This window comes from Chiloscyllium plagiosum, unplaced genomic scaffold (assembly GCF_037043375.1).
Source record: "Chiloscyllium plagiosum isolate Xiang-an unplaced genomic scaffold, Cpla_swu_hap1 HiC_scaffold_9, whole genome shotgun sequence".
Classification (NCBI taxonomy): domain Eukaryota; kingdom Metazoa; phylum Chordata; class Chondrichthyes; order Orectolobiformes; family Hemiscylliidae; genus Chiloscyllium; species Chiloscyllium plagiosum.
In genome coordinates this window covers 4184903-4198237 of record NW_028270147.1, presented here as the reverse complement: position 1 = coordinate 4198237, position 13335 = coordinate 4184903, and the positions used below count along the sequence as shown (strand labels likewise).

Genomic DNA, 13335 nt, shown 5'->3' with positions numbered 1-13335 from the left:
TTTTCTTGTTGGAGTTACAGGGAGATTGAAGCAGAAGACAACATAGGAGCAATTTAATCATTTCAAGATCCCACATCCAGTGAAATGTATATTCCTGTGCCGACTTTGAGAATTTCAGAAAGCTGAGTAAAACCCCTGAAGTTGTGCCAGCTAAGCATCCAGAGAAACTTAGAGGCTTTCGTAGAACCTCTCCAGTGCAGAAAGAGGCCATTTGGTCTATCAAGGCCACACCGGCCCTCCAGGGAATGTCCCACCCAGACCCACCAAGCTATCCCATCCCTGTAACCCTGCATTTCTCACGGCTAATTCACCCAGCCTACACATTGCTAGACACTTTGGGCAAGTGCCCATGGCCAATTCACCCTAACCTACACATCTTCGGACAGTGGGAGGAAACCAGAGCACAAACCCACACAGACACTGGGAGAATGTACAAGCTCTACACAGACAGACACCCAAGGCTGGAATCGAGCTGAGGTCCCTGGTGTTGTGAGACAGCAGCGCTAACCACCGAGTCACCATATCACCCACTTTACCAAACTTCAATGTTTTTGTCAGAACACAAGACTCCCCAGTGAGAACCACAACCTACATTTATTGGCATATTGTCTTCTGAACATGATTATAGCCTTAATGTTCAGAAAGGATAGAGGAAGTAGCCTTCAATTGTTTTCTCGAGAGCAGAGAATACTGCGGGAGGACATGATTGAGGTGTATAGGATGATCAGGGGTATGGACTGGGAGAATTGAGAGATCAGTCACGAGAGGGCATAGTTTTAGGGTAAGGGGCAGGATATTCAGAGGGGATTTTGGAAAAAATATTTTCACTCAGTGGGTGGTGGGAATCGGGAATACATTGCCTGGGAGGGTAGCAGAAGCGGGAAACCTTACAACATTTAAACAATATTTGGATGAACTTTTCAAACATTCACGGATATGGAGCAAGTGCAGGAAATTGGGATTAGTGTGCCTTCAGTGATAGCTATGCTGGTGCAGACCTGATGGGTCGAAGGGCCTTTCAGCACTGTATGAATCTATGCAGTGGAGGAGGCCATTCGGCCCCTCTTGTTTGTTCCATCATCTGTTCAGCTCTTGGTATCTGTACTTTACTTCCCCCTGAATATCCCAGGTTTATAAACAATGCTGAGCAGACATTTATCAATCTCAGCGCATCATTTTGAAGTTCTCAATTGTCTTTTGTTTGGGGTGGGGGCTGCAGGGGTTGTGGATGGATGGTGTAGGAGACTTCCAGATTCCCAGGAATGCTTATGTGATAAAGTGCTTCCTGACAGCATCCCTGAACACCCTGGCTCGGAATTTAAACTATTCCCTCTACACCTTCCAGTGAATTGTTCACCATCTACTGTACTGAAGGGAATCACATGAGAGAACTGATGTCTCTCAGACAGTGAAAAATTGGGAGTGATGGTGGGTCACTATTATAATCACAACCAATAACACATTCTCCACACACACTCGGCACAAACACATCTTCACCAGCAGCAATTTATCAAACTGTACAGCCCACATCCTCAGAAACTACCTCCCTCTGTGAGAGTTGTGGTGAACAGACCCAATCTCAGTCCTGTATTCTAACCAGCCGTTAATGGAAGGCATATGTGACTTCAGCAAGTAGCAAGGTCCTTGTCTTGCAATCAGCAATACTTCATTCCTTCCTCACTTCTAAACAATCGCGCTTTTGTTTCCTTCTTTATTTTTTCATGGAATGTGGGCATTTGTCACCCATTCCTCAATGCCCTTGAGCTGGGTGGTTTACTGGGCCATTTCAGCGGGTAAGAGTGGGGGAGCTGGCCAGTTGGAGGGGTGAGCACGGGAACCCAGTATTAGGTGCTACTTTGGCAGAGGCAGTGACACTGAGGTAGGACCAGCGGTGAAAGACAGGCCTGGGGATTTGCAAGGTAAAAACAATGACTGCAGATGCTGGAAACCAGATTCTGGATTAGTGGTGCTGGAAGAGTACAGCAGTTCAGGCAGCATCCGAGGACAGGTAAAATCGACGTTTTGGGCAAAAGCCCTTCATCAGGAATAAAGGCAGGGAGCCTGAAGCGTGGAGAGATAAGCTAGAGGAGGGTAGGGTGGGGAGAGAGTAGCATAGAGTACAATAGATCAGTGGGGGAGGAGATGAAGGTGATAGGTCAGGGAGGAGAGGGTGGAGTGGATAGGTGGAAAAGGAGCTGGGCAGGTCGGACAAGACAAGGGGACAGTGTTGAACTGGAGGTTAGAAACTAGGATGAGTGGGGGACGGGGAAATGAGGAAGCTGTTGAAGTCCACATTGATGCCCTGGGGTTGAAGTGTTCCGAGGTGGAAGATGAGGCGTTCTTCCTCCAGGCGTCTGGTGGTGAGGGAGCGGCGGTGAAGGAGGCCCAGGACCTCCATATCCTCAGCAGAATGGGAGGGGGAGTTGAAATGTTGGGACCCTCCAATCGCAACAAGGACAGAACGCCCCTGGTGCTCACCTTCCACCCTACCAACCTTTGCATAAACCAAATCATCCGCCGACATTTCCGCCACCTCCAAACAGACCCCACCACCAGGGATATATTTCCCTCCCCACCCCTTTCCGCCTTCCGCAAAGACCGTTCCCTCCGTGACTACCTGGTCAGATCCACACCCCCCTACGACCTACCCTCCCATCCTGGCACTTTCCCCTGCCACCGCAGGATCTGTAAAACCTGTGCCCACACCTCCTCCCTCACCTCTATCCAAGGCCCTAAAGGAGCCTTCCACATCCATCAAAGTTTTACCTGCACATCCACTAATATCATTTACTGTATCCGCTGCTCCCGATGCGGTCTCCTCTACATTGGGGAGACTGGGTACCTCCTAGCAGAGCGCTTTAGGGAACATCTCCGATACACCCGCACCAATCAACCACACCACCCTGTGGCCCAACATTTCAACTCCCCCTCCCACTCTGCCGAGGACATGGAGGTCCTGGGCCTCCTTCACCGCCGCTCCCTCACCACCAGACGCCTGGAGGAAGAACGCCTCATCTTCCGCCTCGGAACACTTCAACCCAGGGCATCAATGTGGACTTCAACAGCTTCCTCATTTCCCCTTCCCCACCTCATCCTAGTTTCTAACCTCCAGCTCAACACTGTCCCCTTGTCTTGTCCGGACTTGTCCGACCTGCCCAGCTCCTTTTCCACTTATCCATTCCACCCTCTCCTCCCTGACGTATCGCCTTCATCTCCTCCCCCACTGACCTATTGTACTCTATGCTACTCTATCCCCACCCCCACCCTCCCCTAGCTTATCTCTCCACGCTTCAGGCTCTCTGCCTTTATTCCTGATGAAGGGCTTTTGCCCGAAACGTCAATTTCGAAGCTCCTCGGATGCTGCCTGAACTGCTGTGCTCTTCCAGCACCACTGATCCAGAATCTGGTTTCCAGCATCTGCAGTCATTGTTTTTACCTCATTGATTTTAACTCTACTGCGAATCCTCTTGCAAGGATGCCTGCCTTGAAGAAGTTTTCCTCCTCTCTCTACAAGGATCTCAGGGAATCCCTCTCCCACTGCAACTCCCAGTCATTTCCTCTTCCCTGAAGCTCTTCAACCATGTCCTGAAACAAACTCGCTATCACAGCCACATTTGCTTCCTCAGTACCTGCCTCCGTAACCAACTCATCCCACACGGACTCCGGACCACCTTTAAACCAGCAGAGTTCGGACCCGAACAGGACAAACAGTACAGACTACAGATTCAAAAACACCAGCAACGGTTCTCCTTCAAGATCCTCCGCTCCACGCTTGCAGCAATGCGCCGGCACCTAACCTCTCTACAGTCAGCCCTGCCTCAGCTGAGGGCCACACTCTCTCAGAATTGCAAAGGACCCACTCTGTACCACATCCTCAGGAGAATCCATACTCTCAACAAACAGTATTTCAACTCCATCTCAAACATCAAAAACTGTAAGTACAACAAACTTTTATCTACCCAGCTCCATAACCAGCGCTCCTCAAACATTCCAGAAGATTCCCCTGGCCTCGGAAACGCCATTAGCCATGCGGCTGATGCAGCTACCACCCCCACGCTGATTGATGATGTCACTTCTGTCCCCATCATGGCCACTCCCACAGCCACTTCCGCCCCTCACATCATCGCTGATGCCACATGCTCAGTGACTTCCGCCACCCCTACTGCTGTATCTGCCACCACTTCCGCCCCCACCAGCGCCATTCACCTGCATTCTGCTGACACGCCCCCCCCAGACCCCACTGTCACTATCCCCACCCCCAGAACCCCGATGGGAACACTACCCCTGCTCATGACTCTACCCCCATTCCCCCCACCATCACAGCCACTCCAGGTACTGGCTCCGACCCCACTCCCAGCTCCACACCCACACCAGCTCCCAGCTCCCAGCCCTGCCGAGTTTTCACCATCCCTCCAGACCTCCCCTTCACTGAGGATGAACGATCACCTTCGTCCCCCTCTGCCCACGCATCAATGAGTTTAATACACGCCGTGACATCGAACATTTCTTCTGTCGCCTCCGCCTCCGAGCTTACTTTCACAATCAGGATTCCCGCCCATCGTCCGAGGACCCCTTCGCCCACATCCAACACACTGCATCCACCTGGACACCCTGTGCTGGCCTATTACCTGCCCTTGACCTCTTCATTTCCAACTGCCGCCGGGACATTAACCGCCTCAACCTGTCGACCCCCCTCCCCCACTCCAACCTCTCACCCTCACAACGCGCAGCCCTCCAATCCCAACCTCACCATTAAGCCAGCGGATAAAGGGGGCACAGTGGTAGTCTGGCGCACTGACCTCTACATCGCTGAAGCCAAACGCCAACTCGAGGACACCTCTTCCTACCGCCCCCTCGACCATGACCCCACCCCCCATCACCAAACCATCATCTCCCAGACCATACAGAACCTCATCACCTCAGGAGATCTCCTACCCACAGCTTCCAACCTCATAGTCCGGGAACCCCGCACTGCCCGGTTCTTCCTCCTTCCCAAGATTCACAAACCTGACCACCCTGGCCGACCCATTGTCTCAGCATGCTCCTGCCCCACTGAACTCATCTCTACCGACCTCGACACTGTCCTATTCCCCCCGAGTCCAGGAACTCCCCACATACGTTCGAGACACCACCTCCAAGACTTCCGTTTCCCCGGCCCTCAATGCCTCATCTTCACCATGGATATCCAATCCCTCTACACCTCCATCCGCCATGACCAGGGCCTCCAAGCCCTCTGTTTTTTCCTCTCCAGACGTTCCCAACAGTACCCTTCCACCGACACGCTCATTCGTTTGGCCGAACTGGTCCTCACCCTTAACAATTTCTCCTTTGAATCCTCCCACTTCCTCCAGACCAAAGGGGTAGCCATGGGCACACGTATGGACCCCAGCTATGCCTGTCTCTTTGTTGGCTACGTAGAGCAGTTGATCTTCCGTAATTACACCGGCACCACTCCCCACCTCTTCCTCCGCTACATTGATGACTGCATTGGCGCCACCTCGTGCTCCCGCGAGGAGGTTGAGCAATTCATCAACTTCACCAACACATTCCACCCTGACCTTAAATTTACCTGGACCATCTCTGACACCTCCCTCCCCTTCCTGGACCTCTCCATCTCCATCAGTGTCGACCGACTTGACACTGACATTTTCTACAAACCCACCGACTCCCACAGCTACCTGGATTACACCTCTTCCCAACCTATCTCTTGCAAAAATGCCATCCCGTATTCCCAATTCCTCCGCCTCCGCCGTATCTGCTCTCAGGAGGACCAGTTCCACCATAGAACACACCAGATGGCCTTCTTCTTTAGAGACCGCAATTTCCCTTCCCACGTGGTTAAAGATGCTCTCCAACGCATCTCGTCCACATCCCGCACCTCCGCCCTCAGACCCCACCCCTCCAACCGTAACAAGGACAGAACGCCCCTGGTGCTCACCTTCCACCCTACCAACCTTTGCATAAACCAAATCATCCACCGACATTTCTGCCACCTCCAAACAGACCCCACCACCAAGGATATATATTCCCTCCCCACCCCTTTCCGCCTTCCGCAAAGACCGATCCCTCCGTGACTACCTGGTCAGATCCACGCGCCCCCTACGACCCACCCTCCCATCCTGGCACTTTCCCCTGCCACCGCAGGAACTGTAAAACCTGTGCCCACACCTCCTCCCTCACCTCCATCCAAGGCCCTAAAGGAGCCTTCCACATCCATCAAAGTTTTACCTGCACATCCACCAATATCATTTATTGCATCCGTTGCTCCCGATGCGGTCTCCTCTACATTGGGGAGACTGGGCGCCTCCTAGCAGAGCGCTTTAGGGAACATCTCCGGGACACCCGCACCAATCAACCAAACCGCCCCGTGGCTCAACATTTCAACTCCCCCTCCCACTCTGCCGAGGACATGGAGATCCTGGGCCTCCTTCACCGCCGCTCCCTCACCACCAGACGCCGGGAGGAAGAACGTCTCATCTTCCGCCTCGGAACACTTCAACCCCAGGGCATCAATGTGGACTTCAACAGCTTCCTCATTTCCCCTTCCCCCACCTCATCCTAGTTTCTAACCTCCAGCTCAACACTGTCCCCTTGTCTTGTCCGGACTTTGTCCGACCTGCCCAGCTCCTTTTCCACCTATCCACTCCACCCTCTCCTCCCTGACCTATCACCTTCATCTCCTTCCCCACTGACCTATTGTACTCTATGCTACTTTCTCCCCACCCCCACCTTCCCCTAGCTTATCTCTCCACGCTTCAGGCTCTCTGCCTTCATTCCTGATGAAGGGCTTTTGCCCGAAACGTCGATTTTGCCTGTCCTCGGATGCTGCCTGAATTGCTGTGCTCTTCCAGCACCACTGATCCAGAATCTGGGGATCTGCAGTTTCACTGCTGGATGGGTCCAGCAGTGGTAGTGGAGGCAAGAGGATGACGGACTCTCTTTAAGCTGTATCGTTTTCTTATTATTCTTAAACTATTCAAAATGGTGCTAAAATCACAATGACAGTGGAAGCTTTTCACTATGTTTTATTGTAAAATACACATGACAATAAATCATTCATCATTCTATTACCCTGATGCATCTATGTATGGTATGACTTGTCTGGATAGCACACAAAGCAATACTTTTCACTGTATCATGGTACACGTGACAATAATAAGTCAAATCAGATCAGATATAGAAACTAGTGTCACTGCAGCATTGATCTGAGATAGTAAATCTACAAAAGTTAAAATGGTTTGTCTCCCCACATGCTACCTGACCTGTTATCTACAATTTTTTGTTTTGTCTTTATTTCAGCTTTCCAGCATCTGTGGTATTTTGATTTTGCGTTGCATCCCTGACTTGGTGGGATGTGAATTGTATCAACTGAACAGCATTGCTCCTGATTAGCCCTCAATGATTTACCTCTTGTGTTGGTGTGTGAGGGATTTTCGCCAGCCAATATATTATTACAATAACCAATGAGAGTTTCACTGTTGCCATTTCTGAGAGGAGTTGAGGTGAAGTGAATTTATATTTCACCAGCTCATCTGGTGTGATTTGATCCCATCTCTCCAAAGCACTAGCCTGGGTCTCTGGGTTACTAGCCCAGTGACACTGCCAGGAGGCCACCATCTCACCCAGATGGTTGGTGAAATAAGTGGCACAGGGAATTATCTTTGGTGATGCCCTTCTCCATGGTTTTTGGAGGTTGTATTGTGATGATGGTGGGGCATGTAGCCTGGTGCTATAGACAATGAGGATCCAGGCTACATGGCTCATTCCATTGTGTGGTTGACCAGGAAATTGCCCTGCTACCCCCACTTCCCCTTCTTGACCTGCTCGCCCTGTTCCGTCAGCTCCCCCTCTGCTCCCAGCTCCCCCTACTCCCTCTCCTCCACCTGCTCCTCCCATTCTCCCCCACACTCCCAGTGCCCCCCACTCAACAAGCTCCTCCATCTCCCCCCCCGCTTCCCCCGCACTCCCAGTGCCCCCCACTCACCAAGCTCCTCCATCTCCCCCTGCTTCCCCCGCACTCCCAGTGCCCCCCAATCAACAAGCTCTTCCATCTCCCCCTGCACTCCCAGTGCACCCCACTCACCAAGCTCCTCCATCTCCCCCCGCTTCCCCCGCACTCCCAGTGCTCCCCCACTCACCAAGCTCCTCCATCTCCCCCCTGCTTCCCCCGCACTCCCAGTGCCCCCCACTCACCAAACTCCTCCATCTCCCCCCGCTTCCCCACACTCCCACTCACCAAGTTCACCCAGCTCTCCCTGCTCCAGCTCCGCCACCCACTCCCCCCTGTTCCCTCAGCTCCCCTCCGCTACACCATCTCCCCCAAGCTTTCCCAGGTCCACTACTCTCCCAGCTCTCCACACTCCCCCAGCTACCCCTGCTCTCGCAGCTCCCCTCACACTCCCTCTCCATCTCAGCTTCCCCACTCCCCCAATCTCTCCCAGCTCTCCACACTCCCCCAGCTACCCCTGCTATCCCAGTTCCCCCTGCCAATAGCTGGTACTGCCACACTGTGAGGTAACCAGAGACCAAGTATCTCTGGGACACTACCATTATGACCATCTTCAAGATTGACCATAAGACCATAAGACATTGAAGCAGAAATTAGACGATTCAGCCCATTGAGTCTGCTCTACCATTCAATCATGGCTGACACATTTCTCAACCCTACTTTCCCACTTTCTGTCCGTGCTAAGAGAGGTGCTGAAATCAATCAAGGGATCTACACAGGAGCCTCCCTGCTGTCAGCCCCAGGGAACAACCTTCCTCAAACTCTCCATCCACTGGCTGCAGAGCTCCTCTAGAGTCACAATGAAGGTTCAATCCTGAATGAACATGATCTCCATGGTAAGACAAGTCAAAGATAAATGCAGAGAGCAGCATCACCCACTGCATGGGACTTCGTTGACCTCACACAGGCCTTTGGCACTGTCACCCAGAGGGATTATGGAAGATCCTCCTCAAATTTGGCTCCCTGCAGGAATCTGTCACCATTCTCTGCTGCACAGCAACCTGCAAGCTCCTCTCCTCACCATCATATCCAGTACGGAGGCAAGCCAGGGTCAAACACGACTGTGTTCCTACATCAACTCTTCACCATCTTCCTCACTTCAACTCTCCACCCACTTTCATTTCTTTATGGGTATCTCTGGCTGGGACCAGTATTTATTGGCCATCCCTAGTTGCCCCTTGAGAAGTTGGGGCTGAGCTACCTTCTTGAACCATGTGACCCAAAATGCCCTTAGGGAGGGTTTTCCAGGATTTTGATCCTGTGACAGTGAAGGAACAGTGATATATTTCCAAGTCAGGATGGTGAGTGGCTTGGAGGGGAATGTGCAGGGGATGGTGTTCCCATGTATCTGCTGCCCTTGTCCTTCCAGATGGAAATGGTTCTGGGTGTGGAAGGTGCTGTCTGAGGATCGGTGATTTTCTGCAGTGCATCTTGTAAATGGTACCCACTGCTGCTACTGAGTTTCGGGGTGGAGGGAGTGAATGTTTGTGGATGTGGTGCCAGTCAAGTGGGCTGCTTTGTCCTGGATGGTGTCAAACGTCTTGTGTGTTGTTGGAGCTGCACCCATCCAGGCAAGTGGGGAGTATTCCATCACACTCCTGACTTGTGCCACTGTAGATGGTGGACAGGATTTGGGGAGTCAGGAGGTGAGTTCCTCGCTGCAGGATTCCTAGTCTCTGACCTGCTCTTGTAGCCACTGTGTTTGTGTGGCGAGTCCAGTTGAGTTTCTGATCATGCATCCCATCTCCATGGAGCTTCCTGCTGAAGAGAATCTTCTCTAAGGGATGAGCAGGAAATGTTCAAACTGCATGAAGCCCAGTCCAGAGGCAAGACCACTCCAACCACCCCCATCATTGAGTTGCAGCACACAGATAACGCCAGCATTTGCAGATAATAAGAAGCTCAACTCCAAACTGTAATCATGCATTTACAGAGCATTGAGAGAATGGGCCTTGCCTAAACATCCAGCAAAGAAAGTCGTCCACCAACCTACTCCTGCTCCACAACCTGCTCCCTGACTATCAAGATCCATTCACGATGAACCACAACACAGTCTGGATCACTCTCACAGCATCAGAGTCTCCTTCCAGTGAGAGCACACATCAACATGAAACTCGACATAACCTCCAGTGTGCTGGGATGCCACTGCAGCTTTTAGCTATCTGAGGAACACAGCATTTGGTGATAAAGACCTCAAGACAGGCACCAGGCACACACTCTGCAGGGCAGCAACGTTACCCACCTTCAGTCAGAAGTACAAAATAGATGGCGGATACCTCAAAATCCAAGAGAGACATCACATGCAATATCTTCACAACATCCTCCAAATCCAATGCAGAATAGGCTCCCCCTGTATCAGTGACCTCTCTCAAGCCAATATCCCCAGTCATTGAGGAACTATTGATGGGAGGTCAGCTGCATTGGACAGAGAAAGGTCATATCTTGACACAGGGTTTCCAAAAGAAGCTCCCTACCCCGCTCTTTGTCATAACAAACGGCTACCGGGAGGGGAAAGAAAACGCTCCAAAGACACACTCATATCCTCCCATGAATGGATGAAGAAAAACAATCAGAGAAACGCTTTTCCCCAGAGAGAGGTGAGAAGGTGGATCCCACCCCCACAAGAAGTGCTTTAATGCCCTCAAAGCCTCTCTGATAATGTCCAACAACCCCATTCCTGATGGGAGCCTCCAGCCCCAACAATTCCAATCTGGGAGAAGGTGCCAACCATCTCTGAGCCTCTGAGAGGACGATAGAGTGATACAGTTACACAGCCCAAAAACAGACTCTTCAGTCCAACCTATGACTCATGATCATTTCAATGAGAACATCTGTGACCTTTCTCAACCCATGTCGCTCTATGATTGTTTCATTCCCCAGTCAAGGGAGTTACACAGGATTTCAGGGTAAACTTTAGCAAATGTAAAACTGGGAGACAGGCCATTCAGTCCAAGTAGTCTATGCTGACCCTTAAACTCCACCCAAGCTCCCACCTACCTCTCTTCACCTCACCCTATCAGTCCATCCTTGTCATTCTTTCTCCCTCGTGTGTTCTGGCAGCTTCCTCTAATTGCATCAATATTATTAGCTCCAACCCCTCCCCATGGGAGTGAGTCTCACAACCACTCCATTCTCAGAGGAAACATTTTTTGATTTTTTAAAAATTCACTGGAATCCATCTGAGGAAGATTCATAGTAACATAAGACCATACAACATAGGAGCAGAAAACAGGCCATTCAGCCAATCGAGCCTGCTCTGCCATTCAATCATGGCTGATAGGTTTTTCAACCCTATTTTCCCTGCAATCTCCCCGTAACATACGAATTTGGAGCGGGGTAGTCAATTCAGCTCTTTGAATGCACTGTGCCATTTAACATAATCAGGGCTAATCTTATCCCAGTCTCAACTCCACTCTCCTGCCTGTTCCCCGCAGCCCTTTAATCCTGCTTTTCATCCAAAACACAGCTATTTCTTTCTTGAATCTGTGGATTGATGCCGTCACCACTCCATAAACAAACTGCAGATGCTGGAATCCAAGGTAGACAGGCAGGAGGCTGGGGGAACACAGCAAGCCAGGCAGCATCAGGAGGTGGAGAGTCATAGAGTCATAGAGATGTACATCACGGAAACAGACCCTTTGGTCCAACCCGTCCATGCCGACCAGATATCCCAACCCAATCTAGTCCCACCTGCCAGCACCTGGCCCATATCCCTCCAAACCCTTCCTATTCATATACCCATCCAAATGCCTCTTAAATGTTGCAATTGTACCAGCCTCCACCACATCCTCTGGCAGATCATTCCATACACGTAACACCCTCTGCGTGAAAACGTTGCCCCTTAGGTCTCTTTTATATCTTTCCCCTCTCACCTTAAACCTATACCCTCTAGTTCTGGACTCTCTGACCCCAGGAAAAGACTTTGTCTATTTATCCTATCCATGCCCCTCATAATTTTGTAAACCTCTATAAGGTCACCCCTCAGCCTCCGACGCTCCAGGGAAAACAGCCCCAGCCTGTTCAGCCTCTCCCTGTAGCTCAGATCCTCCAACCCTGGCAACATTCTTGTAAATCTTTTCTGAACCCTTTCAAGTTTCACAACATCTTTCTGATAGGAAGGAGACCAAAATCGCACGCAATATTCCAACAGTGGCCTTACCGAAAGAAGTCAACATTTTGGGTGTAACCCTTCTTCAGGATTGGGGCTGGGGATAGGGACAGCTGCACTTTGGTTCAGTGAGTTCCACAATCCTGTTGGAGAAGTAATTTCTCCTCATCTCGGGTCACCCGACTCAAAATATCAAATCTGTTTCTCTGTTCATAGATGCTGCCAGACCCTCTGCATTTCTTCAGCATGCTTTGCTTTTGTTTCAGATTTCCAACATCTGCAGTTCTTTGAGTTTATCCTAAATTAGTTGCAAAGCCTTTACCCTCAGAATGTATTAAGAAAAGCGTAAATATTTAGAAAGTAAATGAATGCAGTATTGTGAAAGCTCAGTGTTGCAATATCAATGCTGCCAATCAAACTACAAAACTTCCTGGACTTTCAAAGACAGAAAACACTTCGGCATTAAGATGGAGGTATGATTGTGTGAAATTCCTTTTTGTGATACCTTAACAGATTTAACCATCCTCTCTGAGCAAGAAAGGTCACAGAAATGTGTGTAAGATTTATACGATAAACTGTCATTTCAGGCTTAAGAACTTTCACAGCACCGCACAATCATGGTCACTCACGGGGTTGGGGTGAGATTTCAAAATCTAAAAGGTATCATTTGCTCAGGAAAAGAACTTACCGGTCTCCCCTTGGGGCCCTTTTTCCCACGGGGTCCCGCGATACCCTGAAAAGGAAATGACACATACCACACAATACACCTTCATAAACAACAGAAATTCAGTGAAACTTTCAAACAGTTGAATTACAGACAGAAAGTCAGACAATCCTAAGTCTAAAATGAGCAACAATTTTTCAGTAACAAAGGTGTGAAAAAAACCAAGTGTTTGTTTATCTTTCTGTGATCCCATCGGGTTACTGATGTTCAATGGTTATGTTTTGGAGGAAATAACCTGCAGGCCTGGACTAAAGGCCCAGGAACATGTAATCAAGTCTCATCGCAACTGGGGAATTTAAATTCAAGGTTAACAATGATAGAAAATCTGGTGATCATGAAAACATCAGATTATTGTTTGCTCATGTCCTTGAGGGGCAGAAATCAGTTGTCCTTACCTGGTCTGGCCTACATTTGACTCCATATCCAGCATGAGATTTCCTTTTAAATCCCTCTTTAAAATACTTACTTCAGGCATCGGGGCCTCCTTTGTCGAGA

The 13335-nt window shown here is 50.2% G+C and overlaps 1 protein-coding gene across 2 annotated transcripts in view; it reads right to left on the bottom strand.

Annotated features, from left to right (window-relative positions):
- The window catches only part of col24a1 (collagen type XXIV alpha 1), a 454588-nt gene that overhangs the window by 232148 nt on the left and 209105 nt on the right, over positions 1-13335 (bottom strand). For both annotated transcript variants that reach the window (XM_043698575.2, XM_043698577.2), the window contains one exon: positions 12805-12849. In XM_043698575.2, the coding sequence (XP_043554510.2) occupies positions 12805-12849 (45 nt within the window). The remainder of the gene's footprint in view (positions 1-12804; positions 12850-13335) is intronic.